The 20,849-nt window shown below is 48.8% G+C and overlaps 1 protein-coding gene across 4 annotated transcripts in view; it reads right to left on the minus strand.

Annotated features, from left to right (window-relative positions):
* Positions 1–17,643, minus strand: part of ZNF512B (zinc finger protein 512B) — a 64,319-nt gene extending 46,676 nt beyond the window's left edge. For all 4 annotated transcript variants that reach the window (XM_053248919.1, XM_053248917.1, XM_053248916.1 and 1 more), the window contains exon 1: positions 17,406–17,643. In XM_053248919.1, the coding sequence (XP_053104894.1) occupies positions 17,406–17,531 (126 nt within the window). In that variant the 5' untranslated portion in view covers positions 17,532–17,643. The remainder of the gene's footprint in view (positions 1–17,405) is intronic.
* Positions 17,644–20,849: the final 3,206 nt, after the last annotated feature.

The raw sequence follows: 20,849 nt of genomic DNA on the forward strand, positions 1-20,849 counted from the left end.
CTACCAAGCCACCTAATGGCACAGCGGGGAAATGACTTGACTAGCAAGCCAGAGGTTGCCGGTTCGAATCCCGAAACACCTATATCGGGCAGCAGCGATATAGGAAGAAGGCATCATCTCACCCTGCACGGGAGGAGGCAATGGTAACCCCCTCCTGTATTCTACCAAAGACAACCACAGGGCTCTGTGGTCACCAGGAGTTGACACTGACTCGACGGCACAACTTTCCCTTTACCACAAGACCAGTTCTCCTCCCATAGACCAGCGCCCGCATAGACCAATCAGAATAATGTCTACTGTGATGGGCAGTGGTTTCAGGCAGGAGTCTTTCCCAGCCCTACCTGGAGATGCTGCCAGGGACTGAACCCAGAACCTTCTGCATGCCAAGCAGATGATCTGCCATTGAGCTACAGCCTCATCCCCTGAAATCCCATGTGGTGGAGAGGTTGTCTGGAGAATCTTGGGTAGAAGAATTCCACAGAAAATCTGCTTCCCAGGGCTCAAAGGCAAGGAAGGCCCCATTCATGTGTCTGCCAGAAGGGAGGAAGTGTTGGTGCAGACCAATGTTACCACTTTCTGGGTTGTGCCCACAGTTCTCCCCTCTGGCAGACACTCTGGCTCCCCTCTGGCTCAGCCTCTAGTCCAGAAGGGCCATGGTAGAGCATCTGGTCTGCATACAAAAGGCTCAGTCCCTGGCATCTCCTATTGATAGAATCTATCTATTCTATTAGTTGGAAGATGATGGGTAAGGCTCCAGTCTGCCAGCCAGAGCAGACAGCACTGGACTAGATGGACCAATGGCCTGACTCAGTATAAGGCAGCAACATATGTTCACAGGTGATTGATTGATTGATTGAGAATATTTCTATACCGCCCAAAACTTGCATCTCTGGGCGGTTTACGATTAAAATCATTTGAAACATTAAATCAATCAATTAAAATCATGTAAAAGATTAAAAACATTTAAAATCCAGTATTAAAATTATTAGGTGATGCTTTTAGCAGGGAGAATCCAAACTGTGCATCAGAGGCTACAGCCTATGTCGCAGTTCTGAATGCTCCTGGCCTGGACATGAGAACTACAGTTCTTTGTCTTTCTCTCATATCTGCTTCAAATGTTATTAGAGAAAAAGTTATGCAGCTTTCCCTTAAAAAAAAGAAAAAAGTGTGCACTGATGCTCAACACCCCATGTTAAAATGCACATTAAAAAATTTTTCCATGTGAGCACATGAACATATGCAAGCCCATATTAATTTGTAAAAGAATGGATTTCCAGTTATCTACAATTGCACTCATACACTCTGATACAGCTGAAGAGATCCACACACGGAAGCAGGTTTCCATGAGCATGCCACTTCCTTAGTTACGAAGAGAAAACTGGACGAATATCAGAATACACATTTTAATTGGATACCTTCTGTCCTCTTGCAGGATGGGGCTCTAGCTCCATGGTAGAGCATCTGCTTTGCAAGCAGAAGGTCCCAGGTTCAATCCCTGCAGCATCTCCAGGTAGAGCTGAGCCTGAGAAAGACCCCTGCCTGGAACCCTGGAGAACTGCTATGAGGCAGAATGGACAATGGACTGAACTAGAGGCACCAATGGTCTGCCTTGCTATAAGGCAGTTTCCTGTGTTCCACGGCTTCCAATGCCATGCTCATCCAGAATGAACATCCCCGTCCACATTCTGGTGAAACTAGTCATGGGTAGTACCTATTTAAGGCACTACTAGAGCTGGATTGTGGCATTTAAGTGCAGTACATATTCGTCACACAGGGCTGAATCATTCATGCGCACGAGTGCATGAAACCTGTGACGGCATTTTAAAAAGTGGGAAATGAAAACAGTGAATTATGAACTAAAGAATAAAAATGGTGGCAATGAAAATGACAGACTGTGACTGTTCCTTGCAATATTACTGCAGTGCCTGTTCCTGAGAACGTAGATTCATCAGATCATTCACGCGCATGCTTGCACTAACTCCACAGTGTTCAGAAAAACTGGAAACTAAGAGAAACAATTTCTATTCATAAAGCAGCAGTAAGCAAGCAAGCAAGTAAATAAATAAATATATGTGCACACATACACCCACACCCATATATGCACACACTTTATTACCTTCCCACCTCCACAATCCCCCTCCACACAACTACAACCTTGGACATATTGAAGCAGTTTTAATTTCTTTAAAACACTTTTTAAAAAAAACCTCAAAAATGAAGATACTTACACACACACACACACACACACACACACACACACACACAAATCCTCTTCAATAATGCTCACAAGACCTACAGGTACTGAAATATCTTCAAATGCTTGGAAGGACAGAAGGAGCAAACCACAGAGAATCTGTATGGACATCTCTAGCCACTGGGGCTCTGCAGTTTGGGGGAATCTCCAGAGGACAGCTGGTCTTGTGGTAGCAAGCATGACTTGTCCCCTTAGCTAAGCAGGGTCCACCCTGGTTGCATATGAATGGGAGACTAGAAGTGTGAGCACTGTAAGAGATTCCCCTCAGGGGATGGAGCCGCTCTGAAAAGAGCATCTAGGTTCCAAGTCCCGCCCCCGGCAGCATCTCCAAGCTAGGCCTGAGAGAGATTCCTGCCTGCAACCTTGGAGAAGCCGCTGCCAGTCTGGGTAGACAATATTGAGCTAGACAGACCAGTGGTCTGACTCAGTATATGGCAGCTTCCTACGTTCCTAACCAGCTGACATCATCATGTGGTTTGCTAAGACAGTCTGCCATTCCATAAGAACAGCCCTGCTGGATCAGGCCCAAGGCCCATCTAGTCCAGCATCCTGTTTCGCACAGTGGCCCACCAGATGCCGCTGGAAGCCACAGACAGGAGTTGAGGGCGCGTGCCCTATCTCCTGCCATTACTCCCCTGCCACATGGAAAACGAGCAAAGGCCTTACCACTTACTTACTTACTTACTTATCTATCTATCATATATTTACACCGCCCAAAACTTACATCTCTGGGCCAAAACTTACATCTTAACAAGATTAAAAGTAAAACATTAATTAAAAACAAAAACAAAAAATTTAAAAGTAAGAAATTTAAAACACAATTTAAAATTTTAAAACAATATTCTAAAGAACAACATTAAAACAATCAAAACAATATCAGTTAAAGTTCTGGGTGAAGAAATGCGTCTTTAGAGACTTTTTTAAAGATGTCAGAGATGGGGAGGCTCTTATTTCACTAGGGAGTGCATTCCAAAGCCTTGGGGCAGCAACGGAGAAGGCCCGTCCCTGAGTAGCCCCCAGAGGAGCCGGTGGCAAATGCAGACAGACCTCTCCTGATTATCTCAATGGGCAGTGGGGTTCACAACGAAGAAGACGTTCTCTTACGTTGTCACTTGTCAGACAACTCCGGATTCACCATGCAGGAGAACACGTAGAGCCATGGCGTACTGGAAAAGCACTCGCTTTATTATCATTTATCTACACATTCAGACAGGTGCCACCGACTGGTCTGTTTCATCCAGACATCGAGTCCTTCCCAAGGACCTGGGATGGCTGGATTTTATCACCAATGTTGTTGCTGTTATTATAGATATTGTCGCAGAATATAGGCTGTTCCCAGTAAAGTTGCTTTTTGGCTGATGGTGATTTCTGTGGCCCCTATGGTGTTGAGGTGCTCTTCAGGTTGTTTTGGAATTGCACCTAGGGCACCAATTACCACTGGGATTATTTTGGTCTTTTTCTGCCACAGCCTTTCAATTTCAATTTGTAGATCTTTGTATTTGGTGATTTTTTCTATTTCTTTTTCTTCTATTCTGCTATCCCCTGGTATTGCTATGTCGATTATTTTCACTTGTTTTTCTTTCTTCTCAACTACAGTTATATCTCGTATATTGTGTGGCAGATGTTTGTCTGTTTGTAGTCGGAAGTCTCAAAATATTTTTGTATCTTCATTTTCTACAACTTTTTCAATTTTATGGTCCCACCAATTTTTGGCTACAGGTAGCTTGTATTTTTTTTTGCAGATGTTCCAGTGTATAATCCCTGCTACCTTGTCATGCCTTTGTTTGTCGTCATTCTGTGCGATCCTTTTACAACAGCTGATTAGGTGGTCCACGGTTTCATCTGCTTCTTTACAAAGGCGGCACTTGCTGTTTGTGGTGGATTTTTCGACTTTTGCAATTATTGCATTTGTTCGTAGTGCCTGTTCTTGTGCAGCCAGTATTAAACCCTCTGTTTCTTTCTTCAAGTTGCCATTCTTAAGCCATTGCCAAGTCTTGGTGATGTCTGATTTTCCACTTATATTGGGCAAATATTGACCATGCAGGGGCTTATTTTTCCATTTTTCTGCTCGGTTCTTGACTTGTTCTTTCTTGTAGGCCTGCTTTCTTTCATTGGTGTTGAATAGTTTCTAGTTATTGACCATTTTCAGTGCATCTTCTTCACTGTCCTTTATATATTCTTCAAGGCCTCTTTTCTCCTCCTATACTGTTTGATTGACTTATTATTATTGTTTGAGTATTTATTTCTTGTTTACACAGTCATACAGGTGTTATTGACTGGTTTGTTTTATCCAGACATCGAGTCCTTCCCAAGGACCTGGGATGCCAGAATTATATTGTCAATTGTTATAGATATCGTCGCAGAATATAGGCTGTTCCCAGTAAAGCTGCTTTTTGTAATTGGCCGATGGTGATTTCTGTGGCCCCTATGGTGTTGAGGTGCTCTTCAAGGTCTTTTGGAACTGCACCCAGGGCGCCAATTACCACTGGGATTATTTTGGTCTTTTTCTGCCACAGCCTTTCAATTTCAATTTGTAGATCTTTGTATTTGGTGATTTTTTCTATTTCTTTTTCTTCTATTCTGCTATCTTCTATTCTGCTATTAATAATAATAATAATAATAATAATAATAATAATTCGATTTCTATACTTCTCTTCCAAAAATGGCTCAGGGCGGTTTACACAAAGAAATAATAAATAAATAAGATGGCTCCCTGTCCCCAAAGGGCTCACAATCTAAAAAGAAACATAACCAGCAAGAGTCACTGGAGGTCCTGTGCTGGGGGTGGATAGGGCCAGTTACTCTCCCCCTGCTAAATAAAGAGACTCAAACGGTAAAAGGTGCCTCTTTGTCCAGTTAGCAAGACCTTCTGCTTTACATGCAGAAGGTCCAAGTTCCAGTCCTCGGCCTCTCCAGGTGTGCCTGGGAAAGACCCCTCTGAAATCCTGGAAAGCCACTGACAGTCTGTGTAGACATCATAAGGCAGGTGCCCCCAGGGTCTGACTCAGTGGAAGCGGCCTGACATACCAAGTCAAACCATCGGTTCATCTAGCTCAGTATGGTCTCCGCTGAGCGGTGGCAGCTCGCCAAGGTTTCAGGCAGGAGTTTTTGCCAGCCCTTCTTGGATACGCCCAGGACTGAGCCTGGGACCTTCTGCGTGCAAAGCAGATGGTAATTCGGATTTACACCACTTGTGCTCAGAGTTCCCTCTAAGGTGTGCACACGTGCGCGCCCGTGCACTCACAAGTTTTTGGAGGTCCACTCGGTTCATTTTAGATCCCGCTCAGGTTGATTCAGGAAGGCCCCACTCCGAATCCATGTGCGTGCACACTGCCTTGATACTGCCGCCCAGAACAAAACTCATTCCGCAAACAGATGGGGGGAAAATCAGAGAGAACACTGCTTGTGCTGTAATACAGATGACCAAGCAAGCATGAAGCAGAAAACCTGACCACACAGGAAGCTACTGGCTTATGGATTCCTGCACAAAAGAAGCCCAGCTGTCTTGTTATGGCCCAGTCATGACGAAGGCCATCACAGTCCAAATGAACACGGGAAGCTGACTGATACAGTCTGCTTGGTCAGCATGGTCTGTACTGACTGGCAGCAGATCTCCAGGGCTTCTTCAGGCAGGAATCTTTCCCAGTCCTACCTGGAGATGCTGCCAGGGAGTGAACCTGAGACCTTCTGATTGCAAAGCAGATGCTCTACCACTAAGCTAATGCACTGGCCTCAGCCACTCTTGATATAAGACACAGCAAAATGACCTGCCCTCAGTGGGGGCACCTGTCGTGCCTCTGCTCCAAGTGCCAGGTGCAGTCCGCAGGACACACCCAGAACAAAAGCAGATGCAGAAACACTGGGGTGAATTCCTCTAAAGTAAAGGTAAAGTTGTGCCCTCGAGTCGGTGTGGACTCCTGGCGACCACAGAGCCCTGTGGTTGTCTTTATGCCATCTTATTTATTTATTTGTTATTTCTCTATATAAACCACTTGGAAACATTTATTGAAAAGCGGTATATAAATATTTGTTGTTGTTTGGTAGAATACAGGAGAAATTTCCCATTGTTGCCTCCTCCCATGCAGTGTGGGATCATGCCTTTCAGCATCTTCCTATATCGCTGCTGCCCGATATTGGTGTTTCTCATAGTCTGAGAAACATAGCAGAGGGGATTTGAACCAGCAACCTCTTGCTTGCTAGGCAAGTTATTTCCCTGCTGCGCCATTAGGTGGCTGAATTCCTCTAAAGGAGCATAATTTGTATTATTTAATTAATTTTTGTATTATTTAATTAATTTAGAATATTTATATAATGCTTTTCAACCGCCCCTCCCCCGCCAAGTTCTCAAAGTGGTTTACATCAGAAGAAATGAGAAGATGGTTCCCTGTCCCAAAGAAACTCACAATCTAAATAGCAACACAAGGGAGGAACCAGCAACAGTCTCTGCGAGGGATGCTATGCTAGTGTGGATCAAGATAGTTGCTCCCCCGTTGCTAAATATAAGAAACGGCGCATTGGTTCACTTACTGTTAAGGCTTCTTCTGGTTGCTGCTGCCAGGGACATTTCAATGGGTTATCCCTTCTCACTAGCTCCTAGGCAGGACAGATCTGACGCATTAAGGCGAAAACACGCCCACTTGAGGCTGAGGGGGATACCCCCGTTCCAGTTCTTTCGGGACAAGACAGGTAAGGAATAAGCAAACAGTACATTACGACACATAAGGAGGCTCTTCACACGATTAGTGTGAAGAGCCTCTAGGGGGTTTGCCTGCTCTCCCCACAGACAAGCAATAGTCTGCTCTGGGCGGCTGCAGTGGCCACCCCCACGACTGCCGGGTCCGTCACGGAGCCGGCCAGGGCTGTGGAGTTCGGGGGCCGCGTGGCCCCTGGAAGTTCCAGCATGCCCTGCGCAAGCGCACAGAGCATGCTGGAGAGACCCCCAAGCCGAGAGGCAGCTTTTCAGCCTGCCGGTCGGAGGTCTTCTCGTGAGTAGCTGCGGCACGGAGTCGTGCCGCGGCTACTCACGATTTTAAAAACCGGGTTTGCGGAGTACTCGCTCCGCAAACGCAGTTTAAGGGGAGGGTTACTTTGGCGGATTAACCACCTGGAGGCCACTTGGCTCGCCTGCGAGGCCGGTGGTTCTCACGGTCAGGAGAAATCGGGCTAGGTTCCCCTCGCCCGATTTCTCTTGATCGTGGAAATAGCCTCAAGGAGTATCAGAGGTTGCAGTATAGCAGAGGCTGCAATGTGTGAGGATAGGAAGGATGTAACGTTGTCTGGAGCTAGTCTAGACACCAGTACCCTCAGAGGAGCCAGGAGCCTCATGGTTTGTAATAAGCGATTCCTTTCAGGGATAGGCAAGCGCGACAAAAACTGGGCGGGCCGAGATGTCCCTGGCAGCAGCAACCAGAAGAAGCCTTCACGGTAAGTGAGCCAAATGCTCCGTTCTTGGTTGCTGCTGCCAGGAACATCTCAGTGGGACATACCACAGCTTGGCCAACCAGGGCGGGAGCGCTTTTGCCTATTCCTGGGGAAGGACCCGTTGTAACACCCTCCTGCCGAAGGCCGCTTGAGCCAAGGCATGGGAATCTATTTTATAATGCCTGGTGAATGTTGATGGGGCAGACCAGGTCGCTGCCCTGCAGATGTCTTGCACTGGCGCATTGGAGGAGAAAGCTGCCGTGGTTGCTGCTGCCCTTGTAGAGTGTGTGGGGACGTGCGAAGGTGGCTTTAGGTGTTGTGCTTCGTAAGCCGTGACCATACACGCCCGGATCCATTTCGCGATTGTAGCAGAAGTAACTGCTGAGCCCATGGAGCTCGGATGGAAGGAGAAAAACATCGTGCCTGTAGTCCGAAAGGAGGCTGACCTCTCCATGTATCTCTTTAAGCATTGGCGTACATCTAACTCGTGCCGCAATTTCTCCTTTGGGTGAACCAGGTGAGGGCAGAAGGACGGTAGAAACACGTCTTGAGACTGTTTCTCAAGGAAAACCGCCACCATCTTAGGGCGTAAATGGGTCCGGAATCAGCCTGACAGCGTCTTTCTGGAATATGCAGAAAGATTTGTTAATAGATAACGCTCTCAATCCCGAAATGCATCTGGCCGATGTTATGGCCACCAAGAAGGCCAGTTTAAATGACAGGACCCTGACTGGGATCGTGGAGATGGGTTCAAATTGTGAGGATTGCAGCACCCTTAAAATCACATGCAGGTCCCATGTCGGGAATCTGTGAATGACTGGGGGTGATAATAGCATGGCCCCTCGCAGGAATCTTTTAAGGTGCGGATATGTCTGCCAAGTGTCCTTAGGTCCTTAGTCGGAGTAACGATGGTGGCTCAAGAGTTGCCACTCAGTTTCCAAGCGGCAAGCTGTAACCAGCCCAGGTTGGGGTGATTTACCGGGCCCTGGGTGAGGAGATCTCTGAGGATTGGGGGTTCCCACGGGGGTTCTGTTGCCAGATGCAGAAGTTCTGGGAACCAGGGCCCTCTGGGCCAGAACGGTGCTATCAGGATGACTTATGCCCGAAGAAGATGTATCTTTCTTAGGACCCTGGCCAGCAAGGGTGTTGGAGGATAGCCGTACAGGAGCCCCCGTGGCCATCTGCTCGAGAGTGCGTCCACGGCGGCTGCCTCCCTGCAATGGAACCTGGCCATGAAGGCTTGCGATTTCACGTTTTCTGGGGTTTGTGAAGAGGTCGATGATGGGTTTTCCCATCCTCGTTGTGATCTGTGTGAAAACCAGTGGGTTCAGGGACCATTCTCCCAGGTGAAGGTCCTCCCTGCTCAGCCAGTTGGCGATGAGATTCAGCTCTCCTTTTACGTGGTGAGCTGTTATGGAAATGATTGGATTCCACCCACCTAAGAAGAAGAGTCATCTCCTGATACAGAGACCTGGACCGGTTCCACCTTGTCAATTGATGTGGGCTTTGGCCGTGGTATTGTTGGTCTTTATCAACACGTGCTTTCCTTACACTGTCGATTGAAATGCCTCTAGTGCTAGTCAGATGGCGTGCAGCTCCCACCAGTTTATGCTGTGTCCCCTCTCCTGGGGGTCCCACAGACCCCGAGTTGACAGATACAGACAATGTGCTCCCCAGCCCCTGTTGCTGGCGTCCGTGGTCACTATGAGCTTTGGGGGGGTGCAGGAACTCTTTCCCTTGTAGGAAATTGCCTGGTGATAGCCACCACTGGAGAGCTTTGCATAGCTGAGGAGGTATGGGCAGTCACATCCTCTTTTTCCCTGCGATGGCTGACTGGTGAGGTAGTAACAGGAACCACTGCAATTCTTGCAAGTGAAGGCGAGCCCACAGAAACACTTTTATCGTTGCCATCATGAGACTGAGAAGTCTTGCCAGTGATTTCAGAGGGGCTGCTGGTGCTGCGAGGGCCTGTCTTACCTCTGCTGTAAGTGTCGTGTATCGGTCCTGGGATAGGAAGAGGTGCCCTTGTGCCGTGTCTATCACCATGTCTATCACCATGCCCCGGTGGTGAAGCTTGTGGCTTGGTGTCAGCTGGCTCTTTTGTCGGTTTATTAAGAACCCGTGTTGATCCAGCACTGACATGGGTAGTGCCAAGTCCTGGTGCACTTCCTGTACTGAGCGTGATTGCATGAGCAGGGCGTCCAGTTAAGCGAATATCCAGACCCCACGCAGACGGAGGGGCGCCACCAGAGGTGCCAACACCTTTGTGAACACGCGGAATGCAGAGGACAGGCTGAATGGCAGAGCAGAGCACTGATAATGGCGGCCGGCACACATGAAGTGAAGAAATGTTCTGCTGTCCGGGTGTATCGGGACATGCAGGTAGGCTTCCTTTACATCTATCGATGCCAGGAGGTCCAGGTGGTGCAGAGCCTCTGACACTGATCTTAAGGTTTCCATGAGAAATTGTTCTCACCTGACCCATCTGTTCAGGAACTTTAGGTCTAGAACTGCTCTTCTGGATCCGTCCTTTTTTAGGACGGTGAACAAGACAGAATAGACACCGCCTCCCTCCTGGGGTGTGGGAACTGGCTCCATTGCCCCTATTTCTAACAGATGGTGAATGGCTGGTAGCATCCCCAAATGCTTTGACCATGAGAGTCAGCAGGAACCTGGGCTCTGTGTGTGTGTGTGTCCAGTCCTATCCTGTACCCATATTGGGCTACCCTTAGAACCCAGTTGTCTGTGGCGGAAGATTCCCAGGCGGGAAGGAAGTTGGCAAGGCGTCCCCCCAACCTGGTTATCTGCATGTCATTGCTGAGAGTTTGGCTGTTTAGGTTGCGTGGACTGTTGCCTGTAGTTTCCAGCGCTTCTATATTGGAAATGTTGTCTACTCCAGGAGCCTCTTTAGGCTCTGGTATCTCTGTCCCGGCCCCTGAAGGGCCGGAAAGCTTGAAAAAGCTGAAATGAGTGAAGGTTTCTTTTAAACGGAGGCCTCTCTGGCCTCCGTATTACTGATGGCCAAAAAACCTTCTCTCGTTCTCCCCATGGTACTACATCAGATCTACCCTGCCTAGGAGCTAGTGAGAAAGGATAACACATTGAGATGTCCCTGGCAGCAGCAACCGAGATGCCACCATTTTAAAAAGTACCTCTTGGCCCTATTGGGGGGAATGCACTCAAAAGTAAACCTTTTCAGGGGAAAGAGATCGTGGCTCCCATTTTAAACCTGGGGGTGGTGTGAGAAGGCCTTCAGCTGTCACAAGCCTAAGAAATACGGAACAAAGCCATGAAACATGGATGGCTAAACTGTTCTTCATAAGGAAGAGGCACTACCTTCCTGACCACCGACTTTAAAAACTATTGCTGAGTCACATGAATTTAAGAAGAGCCCTGTTGAATCAGTCCAAGCGTCCAGAGTCCAACATCCTGTTTCCAACAGCCACCAGAGAGGTGGGGCTGCTGATCAGGTGGGCAAGACCCCATGAGCACTGCTATCCACATGATAGCATCATTCACATGGACCCCCAGGTACACAGGATCCCACCACAGGAAAGAGTCATTCACACTGGAGTGTGTGTGTGTGTGTGTGTGTGTGTGTGTGTGTGGATGAAGAGGCCCTTTACACTAAAGTAGGGCTTCTCAAACTTGGGTCCCCAGATGTTGTTGGACTGGCTTTTGTGGCTGGGGATGATGGGAATTGTAGTCCAACACCATCTGGGGACTCAAAGTTGAGAACTCCTGCACTAGACAATTCCTAGACATCCACCAAAACTCTGTGTATATGTGTGTATGTGTGTGTGTGAATTCTCACCAGGTTTATTTCAGACATCTGAGAAAAGCAGCTGTTCCCTTCTAGAACTCACACCACAATAAATCTGTTAGTCTATAAGATTAGAGCTAAACACTATCCTGGCATTTATTTATCTATTTATTACTTTGGGTGGGGGCATCCTCCCTACAAAGACACCTCACCACACTGTATCGTTACAACTCCTCTGAGAGGTAGGCTAAACTAAGAGTGAATGGCCCAATGTCACCACATCTTTTTTTAAAAGGGTATTGTAGAGTTGGGAACTGGCAGTCTCTGGCTTGCTAATCAAGTCATTTCCCCGCTGTGCCATTAGGTGGCTTCCAGATTATGGGAGAAACCTCTATCGGGCAGCAGCAATCTAGGAAGATGCTGAAAGGCATCATCTCCTACTGTGCAGGAGGAGGCAATGGGAAACGCCTCCTGTATTCTACCAAAGAAAACCACAGGGCTCTGTGGGTGCCAGGAGTCGACACCGACTCCACGACACCTTTTACTTTAGAGTTGGGGACGGTGCAGAAGAGGGCAAACAAAATGATCAAGAGCTGAAGCATCTTCCTTACAAGAAAAGGCGACAGCAGTTGAAGATTTTTAGTTTAAAAAAAGATTACTAAAGGAAGACATGATAGAGATCTATAACATTAAACATGGTGTAGAGAGAGTCGATAGAGAGAGGTTTTTCTCCCTCTCTGAAATCAGGGTTTCAGGAATTCAATGAAATAAGGAATTGAAAGGAGATGTATTTATATTTACAGTATATATCACTTTTCAACGAAAGTTCACAAAGCAGTGCACATAGCGGGGGGGGGGGGGAGTCCTGAACCACTTTTTGGAAGGGCAGTATATGAATCAAATATAAACAAACAAACAAACTTTACTGTCCCAAAGGGGCTCCCAATCAAAAGAACAACACACAAGAGAGATACAGCAACAGCCAATGGAAAATACTGCATGCTACTCTGAAATGGGACAGTTGCTCTCCCCCTGCTAAATACAGGAGAGCCCCCCCCCCTTAAAAGGCACCTCTTTACACATTTAGCACAGTTAGGGCAGACCAAAGGAAGTACTTCTTTAAACAGCTTACAATTAATTTATGGAACTTGCTGCTCCAATATATGGGGATGGCCACAAGGCCAGGGGCCCATTCACATGTTATGCTCAACAATCATACATCAATATACAATGTTCACAGGTACAGATCTGTACACAGGTACAGTCATGCTGAACGCAGGTACAGAAGCACACTTCCTATCTGTCAAAAGCTTCTGAAGGGCCTGTATCCAGGTTTTAGAATGAACACAGGTACAGTCATTCACCCCAATACGCACATGTGTGTACAAACATCTGTACGCTTGTACACCATAATGCAGGCCTGCTCAACCTAGGTCCCCCTCCGCTGTTTTTTAACTACAACTCCCATAATCCCCAGATACAGTGGCCAGTAGCCAGGGATTATGAGAATTGTAGGCCAACATCTGCAGGAGGGCCGAAGTTGAGCAGCCCTGGCAAAATGTCTGAATTGGGTTTAAATGATTTAAAAATGGGATTAGACAAATTCATGAAAGAGAAGTCCATCAATGGCTACTAGTCATGATGACTGGATGCTGCCCCCAGGTTCAGAGGTAGTACGCTCTGGAATAGCAGCTGCTGGGAAGCAATGGTCGGAGAGAACACCATTTGTCTACATGTCCTTCTTTTTGGCTTCCCAGAGGCATGCAGCTAGTCACTGTGGGAAACAGGATGCAGGACTTAAGAGGAGTTTGGTCTGATCCAGCAGGCCTCTTCTGCTGTCAGCCAATGAGCTTCATGACTGAGCAGGATTTGAACCCAAGCCTCTTCAGCCAAGTTACTTCCAGTCTTGGTGCCTGGCTGAGAGAGGCCACCAAGTGGCAGTGGGAAAAGTGGTGGGCAAGGGAAGGGTTAATCACCCCCGCCCCCCCGCTGCCTGATAGTCCACCCGCCATGCCCCCCACCCCCACATTAGCTATTTCAGGCAAGCGCCAGGAGTGGGGGGTGGAACCCCATGTTTGCCTTCTTACACGTAGTTCCGACCATAGGGATTCCCCTCCTCCTAGCCTCCTGGTGATTTCTACAATTTTCTTTCTTTCTGTGCAACATGTGTACCATTTTGGAACTTTCTTAAAATGAAAGTTCTTGGACATGGGACCTCAAGAGCACTATTCCTACATCCACTATACAAAGAACAGATTAAATTAAATTAAATTAAATGGACTTTTTTTCTGCAGACATTGCACTTAAAAGAAAAGTGGAAGGAAGGAAGGAAGGAGTCGGACGCGTACTGTATTTTGAATGGAACAGATCTCCTGCACAGCAGTTTTTAAAAGATAAGCTTTAAAAGAGGTATAATTCTGCTCCATCAGTGCAACTGTGGATTTGTTTGTGCATACGATTAACTGAAGGCTGCTCTTTCTGGAGGATTAGCAACTATTACCATCACCATTCTGCTCACACGCAGAAAAGCAAATGTGAACGCACAATAATGATAATTTTAAAGGATACTAAATGCCATTGATCCATCATTACTGACAAGAACTGAAAAGCCCCTAACAAGCTGTAGAAACAACAGTCCAGTCGCTCTGCGGATCTCTACCCTGCTTACTCTCTGCCAAAGGCCTTCTGGACAGATGACCAGAGCACCTGCATGGACCTGGGATAGCAGAGTCATGACCCCATTATGGGCTCCATCTGTGGCCTTTGCGAAGTCCCTCTTTCAGTCTCAGTTCTCATGCCTCTGAAATGGGAGGCAAGATTCAAAGACATTAAAACATCAGGGACTTTCCTTCTCAGCTCTGCCTTGCTCATGCCAGAATCTTCGGTTGTTCAATGTCACCAACGCACATGGCAATTCAGAGTTAATACAAGCAAAAGAGCGGGGGTGGGTGGTGGGAAGGGAACAAGTATCTGCCCCAAGGAGCTTACAAGGCGAGACATGGGTAACAAGGAACGAATGTAAGCCAGTTCCATTATGCATTATAATCAAAGAGCCCTGCTGGATCAGACCAGATGCCAGACAAGCCCAGCATCCTGTCTCTGACACATCCAGGAAGCCCACAAGCGCTGGCTGCCCCTTTGGCTTGTCCCCCAGCAGTTGGTGTTCAGAGACACACACTGCTTCTGGACCTGGAGGTTCCAATGATGGCTAGCAGCCAATGCTAGGCTTATGGGGTTTGTTCAAAATCCTGAGGCTCAGATAGGAAAGGTGGGTTTTGAGGCAAAGGGAGGAGGCACCACGTGGCCCCAACTCAACTGAATGCAAGAGCATTTGAGGCACATATGAAGGCTGCCAACAAAACGTGGGAGTGGGGTTAGGGCCTCTCTTAAGGCCATATCCCGACAATCCGTTATCTCCTGTCTCCAAGCCCTGCAGACATGATAGTGCAGAGGCTCCCAGCCTCCAGGCCCCACATGTTGTTGGACTACAGCTCCCCTAAGCCCTGGCCACAATGACTGAAGGCTGGAGGTGATGGGAGCAACGTCTGAGTACCCAAGACTGAGAGTCCAGCAACGTCTGAGTACCCAAGACTGAGAGCCCTTGCACTAGCACAGTAGCAGGCAGTCTTGGGCACTCTGGCTGTTACTGAACGACAACCCATCATCTGCAGCCACAATAAATCAGGACAGGTCTATCGATGGCTACTAGCCTGGTGGCTTTAGGCCACCTCCAGCCTCAGAGGCAAGATGCCTCTCAACCTGTTGCAGGGGAGCAACAGCAGGACAGAGGGCATTCTTCCACCTCTTGCCTGTGGGCTTCCCAGAGGCATCTGGTGGGCCACTGTGTGAAACAGGATGCTGGACTAGGCCTGATCTAGCAGGGCTGTTCTTATGTAAATCATTGCTGGGGATTATGGGAGTTGTAGTTCAACAGCTGGAGGGCCAGTGGTTGTCTGCTCTTGTCCTAGTCACGCAGGGCTGCTCAACTTTGGCCCTACTGCTGATGTTGGCCTACAACTCCCAAAATCCCTAACTATTAGCCACTGTGATTAGGAATTATGGGAGCTGTATTAAAAAAAAAAATAGCTGAATGGCCGAAGCTGAGCAGCACTGTTAGTGGGAGGGAAGGTGGCAATACAGGCTATGCTCTCCCTGCACAGAGTGTGGAAGTGTCTGAGCCAAGAACGCCTGCCTTTCCCAAAGCCAGCCCTTCCTGGCTGAGGGCCACACTGTGGGGAGTTGGATTTGCCCGAGAACAGCATCTGTCAGAAAGCGACACATGGTTCCTCACCACCCAGGAGGGCCCATAGCACATGCAAGGCAGACCCAAGCCATTCTGCCGTCCCAAGCACATGCAGCGCACGATCCGTGCGGGGTGCTCCAGCTTCCCAGAGGATAGCCACACAAGGCTCAGTGGCAGACCACAAGCCTTGCATGCATTTGGGCAGAGACTCCACCTCTGAGGTCTCCTCTGGAAAGGGCTGAGTAGCAGCCACTGGGGAAGAGGTTAGGAAAAACCCTTGTCTGAGTCTGCGGAGAGCTGCTGCTGCCAGCCAGAGTAGACAAGACTGAGCTAGACGGACTGAAGGTTTGACTCCATAGAAGGCAGCTCCGAATGTTCATCTTCTCTGCTGGGGGCCTGGGGATGTTCCACTCAGATCACACTCCTCTGCACTGGCAGCCCTAAAAAATACTGGCACCCCCAGAAGTCACTTGGGTTGCTTGTGCAAGAGCCTGATCGCATCGGTCTACGCGTGAGTCTGCCTGCTCTTCATGGCCCTCCCCAATCCAGTGCCCCCACCATGGGTGATTCAGTCTCTACGGCCTTCTTTTTTCCTTCTCTTCCAGGATCGGGGACTGCTGACCTTGACCTGACCTGACCTGAGGTGCCCCCAGGATTCTGCTCCCTGCCCTTGACAGCAGACCCTCTTTGCCAGCCCAAAAGCCCCCCCCCACTTGCCCAGTGACCTCCAGGTGACCTGCTCCCGTGCCCTTTGCCCCTCGGCTGGGCTCCACTTCCCTAAGGGTCATGTCAGTCACAGGGCAACACACCTGCTGCGTGTGTTTGGGGGGGGGTTTACACCACCTGTCGCTGCAAGGCCAGGCTGCTTAGTTTGCAAGGGGGGAGCATATTCTACCCCAGAGGGAGAAGCCAGCCCTGGACTGGAAGATGTTGTGTCTCCCCTCCGATTTCTCTCTTGCTCTCCCCTCTGCCTAGATTTCTCTAACTCGTTGGGTTTTGTTTTTTTTAAACAGGCATCGATTCCTCCCCCCTCCGCCCCACTTTCTTTTTCCAGTTTTTTGTTTGTTGGTTTCCTTCTTCCCCTCTTCCTCTCCCGAAAATAAATAATTAAGAAAATGCAAGGGTGTGGAGGAGACAGCAATGAGATTTGTTTTTCCTCGCAGAGAGGGGGAGGGGGAGCAGGGACGGCGGGGGTGGGGGGAGCACCCCACCCCCACCCCCACCCCCGGGCGATCGTTTCCTCCGTGTGCCTGCAAACCAAGAACCACCCTTACGACTGCTACAGCTCTCGAGGCACGGGTCCCCGCTCCCGCCTCTCCCCCCCCGCGCCACCCCCCTCCTCCAAAATTTAAAAAAAAAATTATGCATACAAAATAAATAATTAAAAGCCAAGGAAAAGCAGTGAAGCAAAATGGCGACTTTTTATGTAGAAGGAGGCGAGGAGGGAGAGGGAGCGAGGGATGGGAGAAGAGGCGAGGGGAGAGCGAGAGAGAGCGGGGGGGGGGGCGAGAAAGAAAGAGGGAACCTTTCTCCTCCTCCTCCTGCTCGCGGCCGGCGCTTCTGCTGCCCGCCCGGCTCTCTCTCCGCTCCGCGAAAGGAAGCAGCCAAGCCCTGGGGAGGCGGCGGTGGCGATGGAGGCCGGGCAGGCTCGGGGTGGGAAAGGGCCGGAGGGAAGCAGGGCGGGGAGGCGAGGCGAGGGCTGGGTGGCGAAGGGGCTCCCTTACCTCGGCGCGGGCGGGCGGGCGGAGCGCTTCCCGTCCGCAGGGCCCCCCGTGCGCGCACAGCCCGCAACAGCCGCCGCGATCCGCCCGGCCAAAGCGCCGCCGCCGCCGCCGCTGCAGCTGGCTCATGCGCGGAGACCCCCCCCCACCGCGCGCGCGCTTCTTTTCTCCAGACACCCCCCGCCCGCCCCGCTCCCTTCTTCTTCTTCTTTTTCTCCTTCTTCTTCCTTCTCCTCCTCCTCCTCGCTCCCTTTGACAGTTTTACAGCCGGAGAAAGAGGGAAGCAGCAACTTGCAACTCTCGCGTTATTATTTTAATCGTGCAAACTGCAGGGAGGGATCGGCCCCCTCCCAGGCGCCCGCCAGGAGACGGAAAGGCGCGCGGTGGGGGGGGGGGGAGCGGGAGTGGGAGAGAGGGTGGGTGGGTGCGCGGGGGGAGGGCACCTCCCTGGCAGGTGCGCGCGCCAGGAGGAGCCACCCTTGGGCAGTTCAGGTTGGGGGCACAGCAGGAGTGGAAGAGCCGCGCAGCGAGGAGGCACTGCAAAGCGGGCAGTGAGGAGGGCGAGCAGGCGGGGAGTCAGGCTGCATTTCAAAATGTATTTCGCGGTGGTTTCCCGTTGCTGGACTCTCTGCTTAGCATCACCCCGATATTATCATCATCATCTCCCTTTCTTTATGCATGGGAGTAAACCCACCACTTACTTCCGAGTACATATATGCATAAGACTGCACTGATACAGGACTTTGGGGGGAAGATATATCATTTACGTTTACACAGATCCTGGGTGGTTTTTAAAAGTACATTTTCCATAGGAAGAACGGAGCGACGAAGAGTCTCGTGGCACCTTGAAGATGGCAAGCTTTGGGGTTGCAATTTTGCTCCGGCTTCCTATTAGTGGTTCATCATTTATTTATCACACCCAGGCAGGCACCTCCTTTCAGGCAGCCAGGACAGGAAATGTCATTGGGTGTGTGAGAAAATTGAACTTTTTGCAGATTTCAGCAAACATGGTTTTCAGAGGAAGAAAGGAACGACAACAAAGAGTCTTGTGGTGGCACCTTGGAAACGGCCGCATTGATTGTGGCATAAGCTTTTGTGCAGCCAGAAAGCAGTAAAACCAGAAAGCAGAGGTGCAACCGAAAGTGGCTGCATCACACAGGAAGGAAGAGAAAGCAAAAACCTTGAAACGCATTAGGCAATCTTGAAAAAGAGCTGATAGATAAACTTTTCTTATACTCATTGGACACAATCCCACAAAAGTTAGTTGTAATGTGATTTTTATAATCTCATTGCATTGTTCTCGATGGTGCAGCCCAAGCAGCCCTTTTGTCTAAAGCTGCAATCCTATGCATGCTTACTTTGGAGTAAGCCCTCTTGAACTTAATGGGACTTACTTTTGAGTAAACATGCATAGGCTTGCACTATTTGTCATGAGCAAATTTGCTGGGTTGTGCCCTGTGGCTTTGCCTGCTCTTCATAAATGGATGTGGGGCAAAACCCACCATTAAAAGCATGAAGTGGGCAGAGAGTTGTCCACTCCGGATGCAATCACCAGCGGTTGCTTTCTGTGCTGGGATTCTTACCAAGAATGCTGGACGAGGCAGACCACGGCCTGATCCAGCCAGGCATTCCCTATGCTCTTATGTTCTACTGCAAACTAAGCAATAAAGCAAAATGCAGGCCTGATTCTTACGGAGGTGGAGAAACCCATATGTCTACCTTTCAGATTACAAGGGTCACATGACCAGTGTTCTCTCTAATGTTTTTTCATCTGTGTTCGGAATGAGTTTTGTTCTGGGCAGGAGTATCAAGGCAGTGTGCGCGCACAAGCATTCAGGGTGGGGCCTTCCTGATTCAACCTGAGCAGGACCTAAAATTCACTGAGCAGACATCAGAAAATGTGTCAGCGCACGCACCTGCTCACCGCTTAGAGGGAACAGCGCACATGGCTGAAAACTCTTCCAGACAAAAACACCACCAAACCCTTCACACAGAAAACTAGCTGTCAGGGAGAAGGCTAGGTGAAACCCCTTCTCTATGACATGCTTATCAAGTTAGAGGGAAATTCCCATACTGAATGAGGAGGAAGTGGATTATACTGGCACAGCATAATTTAGATGAGTGTTTTCAACATTCCGCCATTATATGCCGGGGGGGCTACTGCTGAACTCCTTGGCATTTATGCAGTGGGGTTCCACAGAGTTCCATTCTTTCCCCTATGCTGTTTAACATCTGCATGAAACCACTGGGAGAAGTCATCTGGAGATTTGCCCATCAGTATGCAGATGACACTCAGTTGTATCTCTCTCTTTCATCAGATGCTGGTGAGGTGGTGACTGTCCTGAATCAGTGCCTGGATGCAGTAATGGACTGGATGAGGGTGAAGAAGCTGAGACTCAAGCCAGACAAGACGAAGTCTTGCTGGCCGAGGGTTCCTCTGCCTGGGTGAATGATGTTCACTCTGTTCTCGATGGGGTTGTACCCCCGCTGAAGGACCAGGTTCGCAGTTTGGGGGTGCTCATCTCCTTTTATCAGTTTCGGTTGACGCACCAACTGTGACCTTTCCCTGACAGAGATAGCTTGGCCATAGTTACTCACGCTCTTGCTTAGATTACTGCAACATATTGTGAGTGAAAATGGTCTGGAAACTGCAGCTGGTACAAAACAGAGCTGCAGGGTTATTGACTGGGGTGCTTTCCAGATTACACCCTGCAACAGGGTCACATTGAATCTGTGAAGTGTGCTTCTACGCTTCCTGTGTTGTGACACCGCAGAAAAGCAGGGTGCTATTCACCTTTCTAATGCCTTGTTTCGAATTTAATCACTGTGATATAGTGCTATGATATCATACAGGTGAAACTCGGAAAATTAGAATATCGTGCAAAAGTCCATTAATTTCAGTAATGCAAATTAAAAGGTGAAACTGATATATGAGACAGACGCATTACATGCAAAGCGAGATAAATTAAGCCTTAATTTGTTATAATTGTGATGATCATGGCGTACAGCTCATGAAAACCCCAAATCCACAATCCCAGAAAATTAGAATATTACATGGAACCAAGAAGACAAGGATTGTAAATAGAACAATATCGGACCTCTGAAAAGTATAAGCATGCATATGTATTCAGTACTTGGTTTGGGCCCCTTTTGCAGCAATTACTGCCTCAATGCGGCGTGGCATGGATGCTATCAGCCTGTGGCAATGATGAGGTGTTATGGAAGACCAGGATGCTTCATTAGCGGCCTTCAGCAATTCTGCATTGTTTGGTCTCATGTCTCTCATCCTTCTCTTGGCAATGCCCCATAGATTCTCTATGGGGTTCAGGTCAGGCAAGTTTGCTGGCCTGACTCAAGCACAGTACACTGTACACTTTTCAGAGGTCCGATATTGTTCTATTCTACAATCCTTGTCTTCTTGGTTCCATGTAATATTCTAATTTTCTG

This window comes from Hemicordylus capensis, chromosome 4, assembly GCF_027244095.1.
Source record: "Hemicordylus capensis ecotype Gifberg chromosome 4, rHemCap1.1.pri, whole genome shotgun sequence".
Classification (NCBI taxonomy): domain Eukaryota; kingdom Metazoa; phylum Chordata; class Lepidosauria; order Squamata; family Cordylidae; genus Hemicordylus; species Hemicordylus capensis.